The sequence below is a fragment of the Pavona decussata genome, unplaced genomic scaffold (genome assembly GCF_977016875.1).
Source record: "Pavona decussata unplaced genomic scaffold, jaPavDecu1.1 SCAFFOLD_12, whole genome shotgun sequence".
Taxonomy (NCBI): Eukaryota; Metazoa; Cnidaria; class Anthozoa; order Scleractinia; family Agariciidae; genus Pavona; species Pavona decussata.
The window spans coordinates 661,644-674,353 of NW_028145435.1; the positions used below are offsets into that span (position 1 = coordinate 661,644).

Sequence of the window (12,710 nt, forward strand, 5' to 3'; positions counted from 1 at the left end):
CAGTTTATTTTATGATTTTTTTCAGACTATTGTTTACAAGCCTAATGATTTATTTGGCGATAATGTTTTAGAACGTATTGATTTATTTCCCGTTAAAGTTTGTTGTACCTTTTCAACAACTGGTCACAAATTTCTAAACCTAAATAAAGGCATTTTAGTATTTGAGCGATAACAGCTAACAAATTGGAGACGATTTCGAAGTTAAGGACTCAAACAAAATTAGATATTAAAACAACCAACGAATTTATAGAACTCTAAACTTCAACTCGGGGTGTGATTTATTATGATGGAAGAGCGTTTAGATTCTGAAAACAAAACTAGTGAAAAATTTAACTAAGGAATTGTTTTACTTGCGAAAAAGCGAAGCTTTCATTCTCCCTCTCTTAATACACACCAGAGTCACAACCCATCGACTGCATGAATTACAATTAATATTTGAGGGAAGCTGAATTAGTTTATTTTATTTTGAATCGTGTGTAGTAGCTACTGCGCAAAATTATTCCTTCTGAAAAACGGAAGCTTTCATTGACTTTGGAAACGGTATAAAAGAATTTGTTGGTGAAATAAAAGGCATAAAACTGGGATTGTACATCTATTGTACTTTCCTTTCTTTGTGTAATCAATGCTGTTTAAAACGGTTTGGTAATTGCGTTTGTTTGTAACAATAGAGCGCAGGAGAAAACGTTTTGAGATTGAATTTCTGTACAGAAACTTTGACTATTACTTTTCATAAATGAATAGAACATTAAGTTCACCCGCCTTCAGTTCAAATGGAGCCGACAGAAATCGCAACTCTCATAGAAACTAAAGAGAATATCAAAGAAATTCGAATCTTTATACAGGGGCAAGTCCCAGCTCGTGGATTATCAGAATAGTGCAACACTGCTTTGTATCTTTAAAAGACGCAGTGAGCTTTTTGGCGAAAAGTTATTAGAAGGTAATCATTTCCCGTAGAATTGAGGCTAGATGTCCAACAACCTCACAAATTTTTGGATGTGAATAAATACATTCAATCATTTTAGCGGCAACAGCTAATGAATTAGAGATTTTGTTCCAAAGTAATTTTAAAAGAAAACGGAAAATATAAGAAGTAAGTTTAGATTGCTGAAACGTCTCAACACGTGGCGCGATCGATAATGAAGATCGCTGAGATTGTTAGTGAAAATGCACCAAAATGGTAAAGAATTTCATCAAAATCAACTGATCAGTTTGAATAGATTACAAACTTTTCTTGCAAACGTGTTGTGGAGGCGTTTGATCACTGACAGTTCTTTGCACAATTTAATTACATTGAGTAATTGGCGATGGGAATTATTACTTCAGTTTGTTTTCTTAATTAAAAATAAAGCGCCTGAAGGAACGCATTTGAGATTGAAATTGTATTTTCGGATCAATGCCTAGCAACGGGCACTTGATGAATAGAAGAAAAGAAGCCTTCGTCAGTTACTGCTTTCAGTTCAACAAGAGACTGCCGCGTCGCATCTCTCTCGGAAAGTTTAACGAATATCGAGGAAACTCAAAATCTTCATCAAGAAGTAAGTGTCAGTTTATTTTATGATTTTTTTCAGACTATTGTTTACAAGCCTAATGATTTATTTGGCGATAATGTTTTAGAACGTATTGATTTATTTCCCGTTAAAGTTTGTTGTACCTTTTCAACAACTGGTCACAAATTTCTAAACCTTAATAAAGGCATTTTAGTATTTGAGCGATAACAGCTAACAAATTGGAGACGATTTCGAAGTTAAGGACTCAAACAAAATTAGATATTAAAACAACCAACGAATTTATAGAACTCTAAACTTCAACTCGGGGTGTGATTTATTATGATGGAAGAGCGTTTAGATTCTGAAAACAAAACTAGTGAAAAATTTAACTAAGGAATTGTTTTACTTGCGAAAAAGCGAAGCTTTCATTCTCCCTCTCTTAATACACACCAGAGTCACAACCCATCGACTGCATGAATTACAATTAATATTTGAGGGAAGCTGAATTAGTTTATTTTATTTTGAATCGTGTGTAGTAGCTACTGCGCAAAATTATTCCTTCTGAAAAACGGAAGCTTTCATTGACTTTGGAAACGGTATAAAAGAATTTGTTGGTGAAATAAAAGGCATAAAACTGGGATTGTACATCTATTGTACTTTCCTTTCTTTGTGTAATCAATGCTGTTTAAACAGGTTTGGTAATTGCGTTTGTTTGAAACAATAGAGCGCAAGAGAAAACGTTTTGAGATTGAATTTCTTTACAGAAACTTTGACTATTACATTTCATAAATGAATAGAACATTAAGTTCACCCGCCTTCAGTTCAAATGGAGCCGACAGAAATCGCAACTCTCATAGAAACTAAAGAGAATATCAAAGAAATTCGAATCTTTATACAGGGGCAAGTCCCAGCTCGTGGATTATCAGAATAGTGCAACAGTAATTTGTCTCTTTAAAATGCGCAGTGAGTTATTTGGCGATAAGTTCTAAGAAGATGTTTATTTCCCGTTAGAATTTAGGCTACATGTACAACAACCTCACAACTTTCTGGATGTGAGTAAAACATTCAATTATTTTACCGACAACAGCTAATGAATTGGAGATGGGGTGGCAACGAAATTTCAGTATAAAACGGAAAAACTAAAAGTAAATTGAGATTACTGAAAAGTCTCAACACGTGACGCGATCGATAATGAAGATCGCTGAGATTGTTAGTGAAAATCCACCAAAATGGTAAAGAATTTCATCAAAATCAACTAATCAGTCTGAATAGATTACAAACTTTTCTTGCCAATGTGTTGTGGAGGCGTTTGATAACTGACAGTTCTTTGCACAATTTAATTACATTGAGTAATTGGCGATGGGAATTATTACTTTAGTTTGTGTTCTTTATCAAAAATAAAGCGCCTGAAGGAACGCAATTGTATTTTCGGATCAAAGCCTAGCAACGGGCACTTGATGAATAGAAGAAAAGAAGCCTTCGTCAGTTACAGTTTTCAGTTCAACAAGAGACTGCCGCGTCGCATCTCTCTCGGAAAGTTTAACGAATATCGAGGAAACTCAAAATCTTCATCAAGAAGTAAGTGTCAGTTTATTTTATAATTTTTTTCAGACTATTGTTCACAAGCCTAATGATTTATTTGGCGATAATGTTTTAGAACGTATTGATTTATTTCCCGTTAAAGTTTGTTGTACCTTTTCAACAACTGGTCACAAATTTCTAAACCTAAATAAAGGCATTTTAGTATTTGAGCGATAACAGCTAACAAATTGGAGACGATTTCGAAGTTAAGGACTCAAACAAAATTAGATATTAAAACAACCAACGAATTTATAGAACTCTAAACTTCAACTCGGGGTGTGATTTATTATGATGGAAGAGCGTTTAGATTCTGAAAACAAAACTAGTGAAAAATTTAACTAAGGAATTGTTTTACTTGCGAAAAAGCGAAGCTTTCATTCTCCCTCTCTTAATACACACCAGAGTCACAACCCATCGACTGCATGAATTACAATTAATATTTGAGGGAAGCTGAATTAGTTTATTTTATTTTGAATCGTGTGTAGTAGCTACTGCGCAAAATTATTCCTTCTGAAAAACGGAAGCTTTCATTGACTTTGGAAACGGTATAAAAGAATTTGTTGGTGAAATAAAAGGCATAAAACTGGGATTGTACATCTATTGTACTTTCCTTTCTTTGTGTAATCAATGCTGTTTAAACAAGTTTGGTAATTGCGTTTGTTTGAAACAATAGAGCGCAGGAGAAAACGTTTTGAGATTGAATTTCTTTACAGAAACTTTGACTATTACATTTCATAAATGAATAGAACATTAAGTTCACCCGCCTTCAGTTCAAATTGAGCCTACAGAAATCGCAACTCTCATAGAAACTAAAGAGAATATCAAAGAAATTCGAATCTTTATACAGGGGCAAGTCCCAGCTCGTGGATTATCAGAATAGTGCAACACTGCTTTGTATCTTTAAAAGACGCAGTGAGCTTTTTGGCGAAAAGTTATTAGAAGGTAATCATTTCCCGTAGAATTGAGGCTAGATGTCCAACAACCTCACAAATTTTTGGATGTGAATAAATACATTCAATCATTTTAGCGGCAACAGCTAATGAATTAGAGATTTTGTTCCAAAGTAATTTTAAAAGAAAACGGAAAATATAAGAAGTAAGTTTAGATTGCTGAAACGTCTCAACACGTGGCGCGATCGATAATGAAGATCGCTGAGATTGTTAGTGAAAATGCACCAAAATGGTAAAGAATTTCATCAAAATCAACTGATCAGTTTGAATAGATTACAAACTTTTCTTGCAAACGTGTTGTGGAGGCGTTTGATCACTGACAGTTCTTTGCACAATTTAATTACATTGAGTAATTGGCGATGGGAATTATTACTTCAGTTTGTTTTCTTAATTAAAAATAAAGCGCCTGAAGGAACGCATTTGAGATTGAAATTGTATTTTCGGATCAATGCCTAGCAACGGGCACTTGATGAATAGAAGAAAAGAAGCCTTCGTCAGTTACTGCTTTCAGTTCAACAAGAGACTGCCGCGTCGCATCTCTCTCGGAAAGTTTAACGAATATCGAGGAAACTCAAAATCTTCATCAAGAAGTAAGTGTCAGTTTATTTTATGATTTTTTTCAGACTATTGTTTACAAGCCTAATGATTTATTTGGCGATAATGTTTTAGAACGTATTGATTTATTTCCCGTTAAAGTTTGTTGTACCTTTTCAACAACTGGTCACAAATTTCTAAACCTAAATAAAGGCATTTTAGTATTTGAGCGATAACAGCTAACAAATTGGAGACGATTTCGAAGTTAAGGACTCAAACAAAATTAGATATTAAAACAACCAACGAATTTATAGAACTCTAAACTTCAACTCGGGGTGTGATTTATTATGATGGAAGAGCGTTTAGATTCTGAAAACAAAACTAGTGAAAAATTTAACTAAGGAATTGTTTTACTTGCGAAAAAGCGAAGCTTTCATTCTCCCTCTCTTAATACACACCAGAGTCACAACCCATCGACTGCATGAATTACAATTAATATTTGAGGGAAGCTGAATTAGTTTATTTTATTTTGAATCGTGTGTAGTAGCTACTGCGCAAAATTATTCCTTCTGAAAAACGGAAGCTTTCATTGACTTTGGAAACGGTATAAAAGAATTTGTTGGTGAAATAAAAGGCATAAAACTGGGATTGTACATCTATTGTACTTTCCTTTCTTTGTGTAATCAATGCTGTTTAAAACGGTTTGGTAATTGCGTTTGTTTGTAACAATAGAGCGCAGGAGAAAACGTTTTGAGATTGAATTTCTGTACAGAAACTTTGACTATTACTTTTCATAAATGAATAGAACATTAAGTTCACCCGCCTTCAGTTCAAATGGAGCCGACAGAAATCGCAACTCTCATAGAAACTAAAGAGAATATCAAAGAAATTCGAATCTTTATACAGGGGCAAGTCCCAGCTCGTGGATTATCAGAATAGTGCAACACTGCTTTGTATCTTTAAAAGACGCAGTGAGCTTTTTGGCGAAAAGTTATTAGAAGGTAATCATTTCCCGTAGAATTGAGGCTAGATGTCCAACAACCTCACAAATTTTTGGATGTGAATAAATACATTCAATCATTTTAGCGGCAACAGCTAATGAATTAGAGATTTTGTTCCAAAGTAATTTTAAAAGAAAACGGAAAATATAAGAAGTAAGTTTAGATTGCTGAAACGTCTCAACACGTGGCGCGATCGATAATGAAGATCGCTGAGATTGTTAGTGAAAATCCACCAAAATGGTAAAGAATTTCATCAAAATCAACTGATCAGTTTGAATAGATTACAAACTTTTCTTGCAAACGTGTTGTGGAGGCGTTTGATCACTGACAGTTCTTTGCACAATTTAATTACATTGAGTAATTGGCGATGGGAATTATTACTTCAGTTTGTTTTCTTAATTAAAAATAAAGCGCCTGAAGGAACGCATTTGAGATTGAAATTGTATTTTCGGATCAATGCCTAGCAACGGGCACTTGATGAATAGAAGAAAAGAAGCCTTCGTCAGTTACTGCTTTCAGTTCAACAAGAGACTGCCGCGTCGCATCTCTCTCGGAAAGTTTAACGAATATCGAGGAAACTCAAAATCTTCATCAAGAAGTAAGTGTCAGTTTATTTTATGATTTTTTTCAGACTATTGTTTACAAGCCTAATGATTTATTTGGCGATAATGTTTTAGAACGTATTGATTTATTTCCCGTTAAAGTTTGTTGTACCTTTTCAACAACTGGTCACAAATTTCTAAACCTAAATAAAGGCATTTTAGTATTTGAGCGATAACAGCTAACAAATTGGAGACGATTTCGAAGTTAAGGACTCAAACAAAATTAGATATTAAAACAACCAACGAATTTATAGAACTCTAAACTTCAACTCGGGGTGTGATTTATTATGATGGAAGAGCGTTTAGATTCTGAAAACAAAACTAGTGAAAAATTTAACTAAGGAATTGTTTTACTTGCGAAAAAGCGAAGCTTTCATTCTCCCTCTCTTAATACACACCAGAGTCACAACCCATCGACTGCATGAATTACAATTAATATTTGAGGGAAGCTGAATTAGTTTATTTTATTTTGAATCGTGTGTAGTAGCTACTGCGCAAAATTATTCCTTCTGAAAAACGGAAGCTTTCATTGACTTTGGAAACGGTATAAAAGAATTTGTTGGTGAAATAAAAGGCATAAAACTGGGATTGTACATCTATTGTACTTTCCTTTCTTTGTGTAATCAATGCTGTTTAAACAGGTTTGGTAATTGCGTTTGTTTGAAACAATAGAGCCCAGGAGAAAACGTTTTGAGATTGAATTTCTGTTCAGAAACTTTGACTATTACATTTCATAAATGAATAGAACATTAAGTTCACCCGCCTTCAGTTCAAATGGAGCCGACAGAAATCGCAACTCTCGTGGAAACTAAAGAGAATATCCAAGAAATTCGAATCTTCATACAGGGGCAAGTCCCAGCTCGTGGATTATCAGAATAGTGCAACACTGCTTTGTATCTTTAAAAGACGCAGTGAGCTTTTTGGCGAAAAGTTATTAGAAGGTAATCATTTCCCGTAGAATTGAGGCTAGATGTCCAACAACCTCACAAATTTTTGGATGTGAATAAATACATTCAATCATTTTAGCGGCAACAGCTAATGAATTAGAGATTTTGTTCCAAAGTAATTTTAAAAGAAAACGGAAAATATAAGAAGTAAGTTTAGATTGCTGAAACGTCTCAACACGTGGCGCGATCGATAATGAAGATCGCTGAGATTGTTAGTGAAAATCCACCAAAATGGTAAAGAATTTCATCAAAATCAACTAATCAGTCTGAATAGATTACAAACTTTTCTTGCAAACGTGTTGTGGAGGCGTTTGATCACTGACAGTTCTTTGCACAATTTAATTACATTGAGTAATTGGCGATGGGAATTATTACTTCAGTTTGTGTTCTTTATTAAAAATAAAGCGCCTGAAGGAACGCATTTGAGATTGAAATTGTATTTTCGGATCAATGCCTAGCAACGGGCACTTGATGAATAGAAGAAAAGAACCCTTCGTCAGTTACTGTTTTCAGTTCAACAAGAAACTACCGCGTCGCATCTCTCTCGGAAAGTTAAACGAATATCGAGGAAACTCAAAATCTTCATCAAGAAGTAAGTGTCAGTTTATTTTATGATTTTTTTCAGACTTTTGTGTACAAGCCTAATGATTTTTTTGGCGATAATGTTTTAGAAGGTATTGATAAATTTCCCGTTAAAGTTTGTTGTACCTTTTCAACAACTGGTCACAAATTTTTAAACCTAAATAAAGGCATTTTAGTATTTGAGCGATAACAACAAACAAATAGGAGATGATTCAGAAGTTAAGGACTCAATCAAAATTAGATATTAAAAACAACCAACGAATTTATGGAACTCTAAACTTTAACTTGGGGCGCGATTTATCATGATGGAAGAGCGTTAAGATTCTGAAAACAAAGCTAGTGAAAAATTTAACTAAGGAATTGTTTTACTTGCGAAAAACAAAGCTTTCATTCTCCCTTTCTTAATACACACCAGAGTCACAACCCATCGACTGCATGAGTTACATTTAATATTTGAGGGAAACTAAATTAGTTTATTTTATTTTGAATCGTGTGTAGTAGCTACTGCGCAATAATTATTCCTTCTGAAAAACGGAAGCTTTCATTGACTTTGGAAACGGTATAAAAGAATTTGTTGGTGAAATAAAAGGCATAAAACTGGGATTGTACATCTCCTATACTTTCCTTTCTTTGTGTAATCAATGCTGTTTAAAGAGGTTTGGTAATTGCGTTTGTTTGTAACAATAGAACGCAGGAGAAAACGTTTTCAGATTGAATTTCTGAATGTAGGTTCTTTTTTTGGGTAATGACCTTAAACTACCAAGTGGAATAATGTGGTGTCATTATTTGAGACCGTGATCTCCACGGTTAGCAGTCCAGAATCGTCAAAGCCACCAGCAGTAATTATTAGCGGGGCTGTGCGCTCGCGGAGCGCCATAGCTAAGAGATTTTGGTAAACCCTTCAGTGCGAGAAATTTTGGTTTGGTTATGACGTCACTTGCGTCCGACCGACCGACTGTACGTACGCTCTTCCATGTAAACCAATGTGTAATAAGGACTCAAACCCTGTGCTACAACCTAGGTATTTTTCGACGGGAAATGGGATGGCCAACTTCTTTCAGAAAAACAAGCGAGAATTTGAAGGAAACTAATTGTTGTATTTATTGAATATTTCGACAAACGCCATATGTCGAGAAAGCAGCCGACTAATAGGGCTAATGAGGATAATAATTTTAAAACCCAAGAGGAACTGAGAGGACGAACAAACAGTCAAAATGTCAGCTGAAAACAAACATGTGGTGAGTAACCAACCTGCAAGTCGCATAGAAATTAAATGCAATTTTCCAGAGAATTGTCGGTAATTTTCCATATTTACCAAATTTTAAACTACATACAAATGCTTAAGTCGTTGCCATAGCACATATATTCGTGGATAAATTAATTTTGATCATTCACAGAACTATTCACAGTTATAAATTGTTTTGAACAAGAAGTTGTTTTGACAAGAAGGTTAAATATCCTTCAGTTATATTTCAAGACCAGAGTTGCTACATTTTGCGTGGCAACATTTCGCGTTAAAGAAGTTGTTACATTTTGCGTCAAAAAATTGTTGCAATTCGCGTTAAAGAAATTGTTACATTTAGCGTCAGCAGTTGTTACCTTTCGGGTTAATGTTACATTTTGCGTCAAAAGTTGTTACATTTCGCGTTTATGTTACATTTTTGCGTTAGTTGTTGCAATTTGCGGCGTAACACCCCATCTCATTGTCGTGAAACACAATGTGTTTTTAAAATATTGTTGTTTCTTTTCTTTAAAAGCCTGAAAAAATACGTCTAAATTAATTAAGGTTGATGATGGAGAAGATGTTCACGTGCATCATTTGAAGAAAACAGAAGTTTCGTTCTCTGGGTTCTGGTTTAACTCTTACCAACTAATTTGTGTGGAAAGCTGAATTCGTTGATCCTCTTTTAACTCATGATTCTAGATCCTAATTAAACTTATTATGTCTGCATAAATAAATTAATTTTTTCCCTTGGCTTTGGTAAATGCATGACAGATCTTCTTAGTAATAATATAAAAATAGAACAAGACGCTTAGAGTTGTGAAGCAGCCTTTTCAATTCAATTTTATATCAAACTTCCCTTACTGGTCTCTTTCTTTCTCCAGTCTATGTCTGTTACTCACTCATAATTTACTCACTCCGTTACAGTAAAGCCTAGATTCCAGCGCTTTTCCATTGTGTGTCGAGAGTAATTCACGTTTGCTTCACCACGTATTGTGAATGGATAGCAAATTAAACTCGCGCCACTTTCTAAACCAATTGGTGTATTAGGGACCTTAAGTAGCGACGACGACGACACCAACAAAAACGTCAGAAAACAATAGTTTTAATAAGCAAAACACTGGCTCTGCACGTGCGTTAAAAACTTTGGTGCATTTCTTTGCCGTCCTCTGCAAAACGACAACGTGAAATGACCACATTTAAGGTTTTATGGAGAACGTGAACCCGAAATGATCAATTTACCTTTCTCTTTCTCAACTTTAATGCCGCCCCTGCGGCGTAAGCTCCTGGATAGATCGGGCAAATTACTCAAGCTAAATGAGTAGAAACCATCGAGAACTTTTTAAGGTCCCTATTGTCGTATTTACGTCTTCTCTGATTGGTTAGGGTGGTCACTTTAATTTGGATTTGGTGTTAGGACACCCCAATGAATTCTGCCTACACCCCGGGAAACAAAATCTCTTGAGAGTTTTCTGGCGTCAGATCAAATGTAGTGTACCTGCTTTGCTTTTCCTTTTGATTAGTTTATTCTTTTTTAAGGAGTCGAATAATACGCCTTAAAATTAGCACCTTTACTCTTGGAAGGAGGTACTACAAGCCAAGATATGGCTGCTTTACTTAATATTTTTCCTTCTGCTTTGCTTTTGTAGATCTGGACGTGTTATCTCGTAGTTCATTATGAAGGCTACCTATATTCTCATTGTAAGTGTCCTGATGGCGCACATGCTTATTACGTCAGACGCAGGAAGGGCTAAGAAGTGTTCTAAGAAGTGTAGAAAATGTAAGTGAGGCCAACCAAACTAGAGCTTTACACGAAATGTTTTTAAATTTCTTTCCTTTTTCTTTTTTCTTTTTTTTTTTATTCTTACAGTTCGCGATAGGTTCTTTTCTTCTGATATTGGAAACATATTTTCTTTAATTCTCATAATGAGTAAAAGATCAAAACTAAGCGGGCGTTGAAGTGTGGCGAGTTGCTAGACGCGCGCGCTTGTAAACCGGATGTTCAGAGTTCTGATTTCCAGCTGGATTTGTTCTGTGGTAGTCCCCTGTTCAAATTCTCAGCCTCGCATTTGTAGCCAACTATAGTTAACCTCCTACCAGCTCCTACCAATTTTTTTTTTAAGTGTTATGTACAGTTTACAAATGTTTTCATCTGTGGTTCACAGTGTCTACAGTCATCACTTTAGTTTTTAAGACTTATACACTTCAATAAAATGATTTTTTTCTTCCTTTCTAACGTCGCAGTTATCCAGAAACTGAAGAGTGAAAAGCAAGGTTGGTTACTTTTGTAATTGAGGCTCATTCATCTCATAGAAATATTTTTTCATTCCAAACGAACCTAGAACCCCCCCCCCCCCCCCCTGCTTCTAAGATACCAGACAAAAAGTTTGCGCCCTAGCCTTTTAGTCACGCTCAAATTCCTTTCCACACAAATCAAGTTTGTAAAATTCTCAAACTCATTAATAATTCAAGTCTACACAATTACGGAGAGGAATTAAAACATCTCATCAATTTATGTTTTTGATATCCTTTTCTTCTTTTAGCTCTAACCAAAAAATTGAATAAACTGAAGAGTGACAACCAAGGTTGGTTACATTTGTAATTGAGGTTTATTCATCCCGTAGAAAACTGTTTTTTTTCTTTTTTCATTTCAAACGAACCTAGCAGACACCCAATTTTAAGATACAAGACAGAAAACTTGCACCCTTGTCATGCAGTCACGCTCAAATGCTTTTCACACAAATCAAGTTTGTTAAATGCCATCAAATCTCTGCTCATCGGCTATGTTGCACTTAAACGCCCTAAAATTTCTTGCCCTAATGATCTTCCTATTGCTAACAGTTATAAAACATCCGCTTTTTTTTTTTTATCGAGGTCTAAGTAGAGAAATGTTATTTGGCCTTGTCAGCTCAATACAAAATTTTCTGATTTCTCGCGTATTCACACCCTCAGACCGTTGGGCATGAAAATTAGCATTCTAACTAACTGAAAGGTAGTATTTCCATTTCTAGAGATTACAATTGTCCCGCTACAAATTACAATGATTGGTGAGACCTAAGACATCTCATTAATAAATGTTTTTGACATCCCTTTCTTCTTTTAGCTCAAACCGAAGAGTTGTGTAACTTTTGGCACAGCTTATACCAAAAATGTTTATTATCAAGGTTTAATACTCCTTTCTAATCTCTTAGAGCTCCAGTCTACTGTGGAACATCTAAAGGATCTGTTAGCTGGTACGTTACTACTCTCATTCAGGGTTAAGTGGCACCAATGTGTAATTCGGGGAAAACGGGAAAGCGGGTACTTAACTGGATTTCATGAACTGAATGTTAAAACTTTCAGTTAATGGTTAGTTTATGGTTAGTTTACCTCATTATAACATTTATGTACACTGTTCCACCTGTTTGTGATACACTTAAAGCAAAACCGTTTTACCTTTTCGTATTTTTTATTAAAATTGCCGTTGAACATTGCGGTTATTTACAACATTAAAAGGGTTCATAATGTCTTAGTATCCTACGTTAATGATACTTCTAAACATTGTGAGGGCCTGCTGCGTTTATCATCAATACAATACAATACAATACAATGTAATAGAGAATAAAAATTTCACCTTCTTCTCCGGAGTAGGTCATTCCGTGCAGGTATAAACTGTGATCTCGGAGAAAGTAATACATCAGGTCAGAAAGACCTTGGGTTTTACGTTTTCCTGTACAGACAATCTAACTAAACGTAACCTAAAGTTAATAATACAGCAATACATAATACAAACATGACCACTGTTTCGGATTTTTAAATATCTGA

The 12,710-nt window shown here is 35.0% G+C and overlaps 1 protein-coding gene across 5 annotated transcripts in view; it reads left to right on the top strand.

The window, feature by feature from the left end:
- The window catches only part of LOC146487925 (uncharacterized), a 44,354-nt gene that overhangs the window by 10,054 nt on the left and 21,590 nt on the right, over positions 1–12,710 (top strand). For 4 of the 5 annotated variants that reach the window (XM_085125613.1, XM_085125583.1, XM_085125591.1 and 1 more), the window contains exons 2-5: positions 10,556–10,686; positions 11,151–11,180; positions 11,450–11,491; positions 12,098–12,139. In XM_085125613.1, the coding sequence (XP_084981739.1) occupies positions 10,584–10,686; positions 11,151–11,180; positions 11,450–11,491; positions 12,098–12,139 (217 nt within the window). In that variant the 5' untranslated portion in view covers positions 10,556–10,583. Of the gene's footprint in view, positions 1–7,544; positions 7,695–10,555; positions 10,687–11,150; positions 11,181–11,449; positions 11,492–12,097; positions 12,140–12,710 lie in introns of those variants that run through there. The other variant, XM_085125604.1, reaches the window with a different exon arrangement.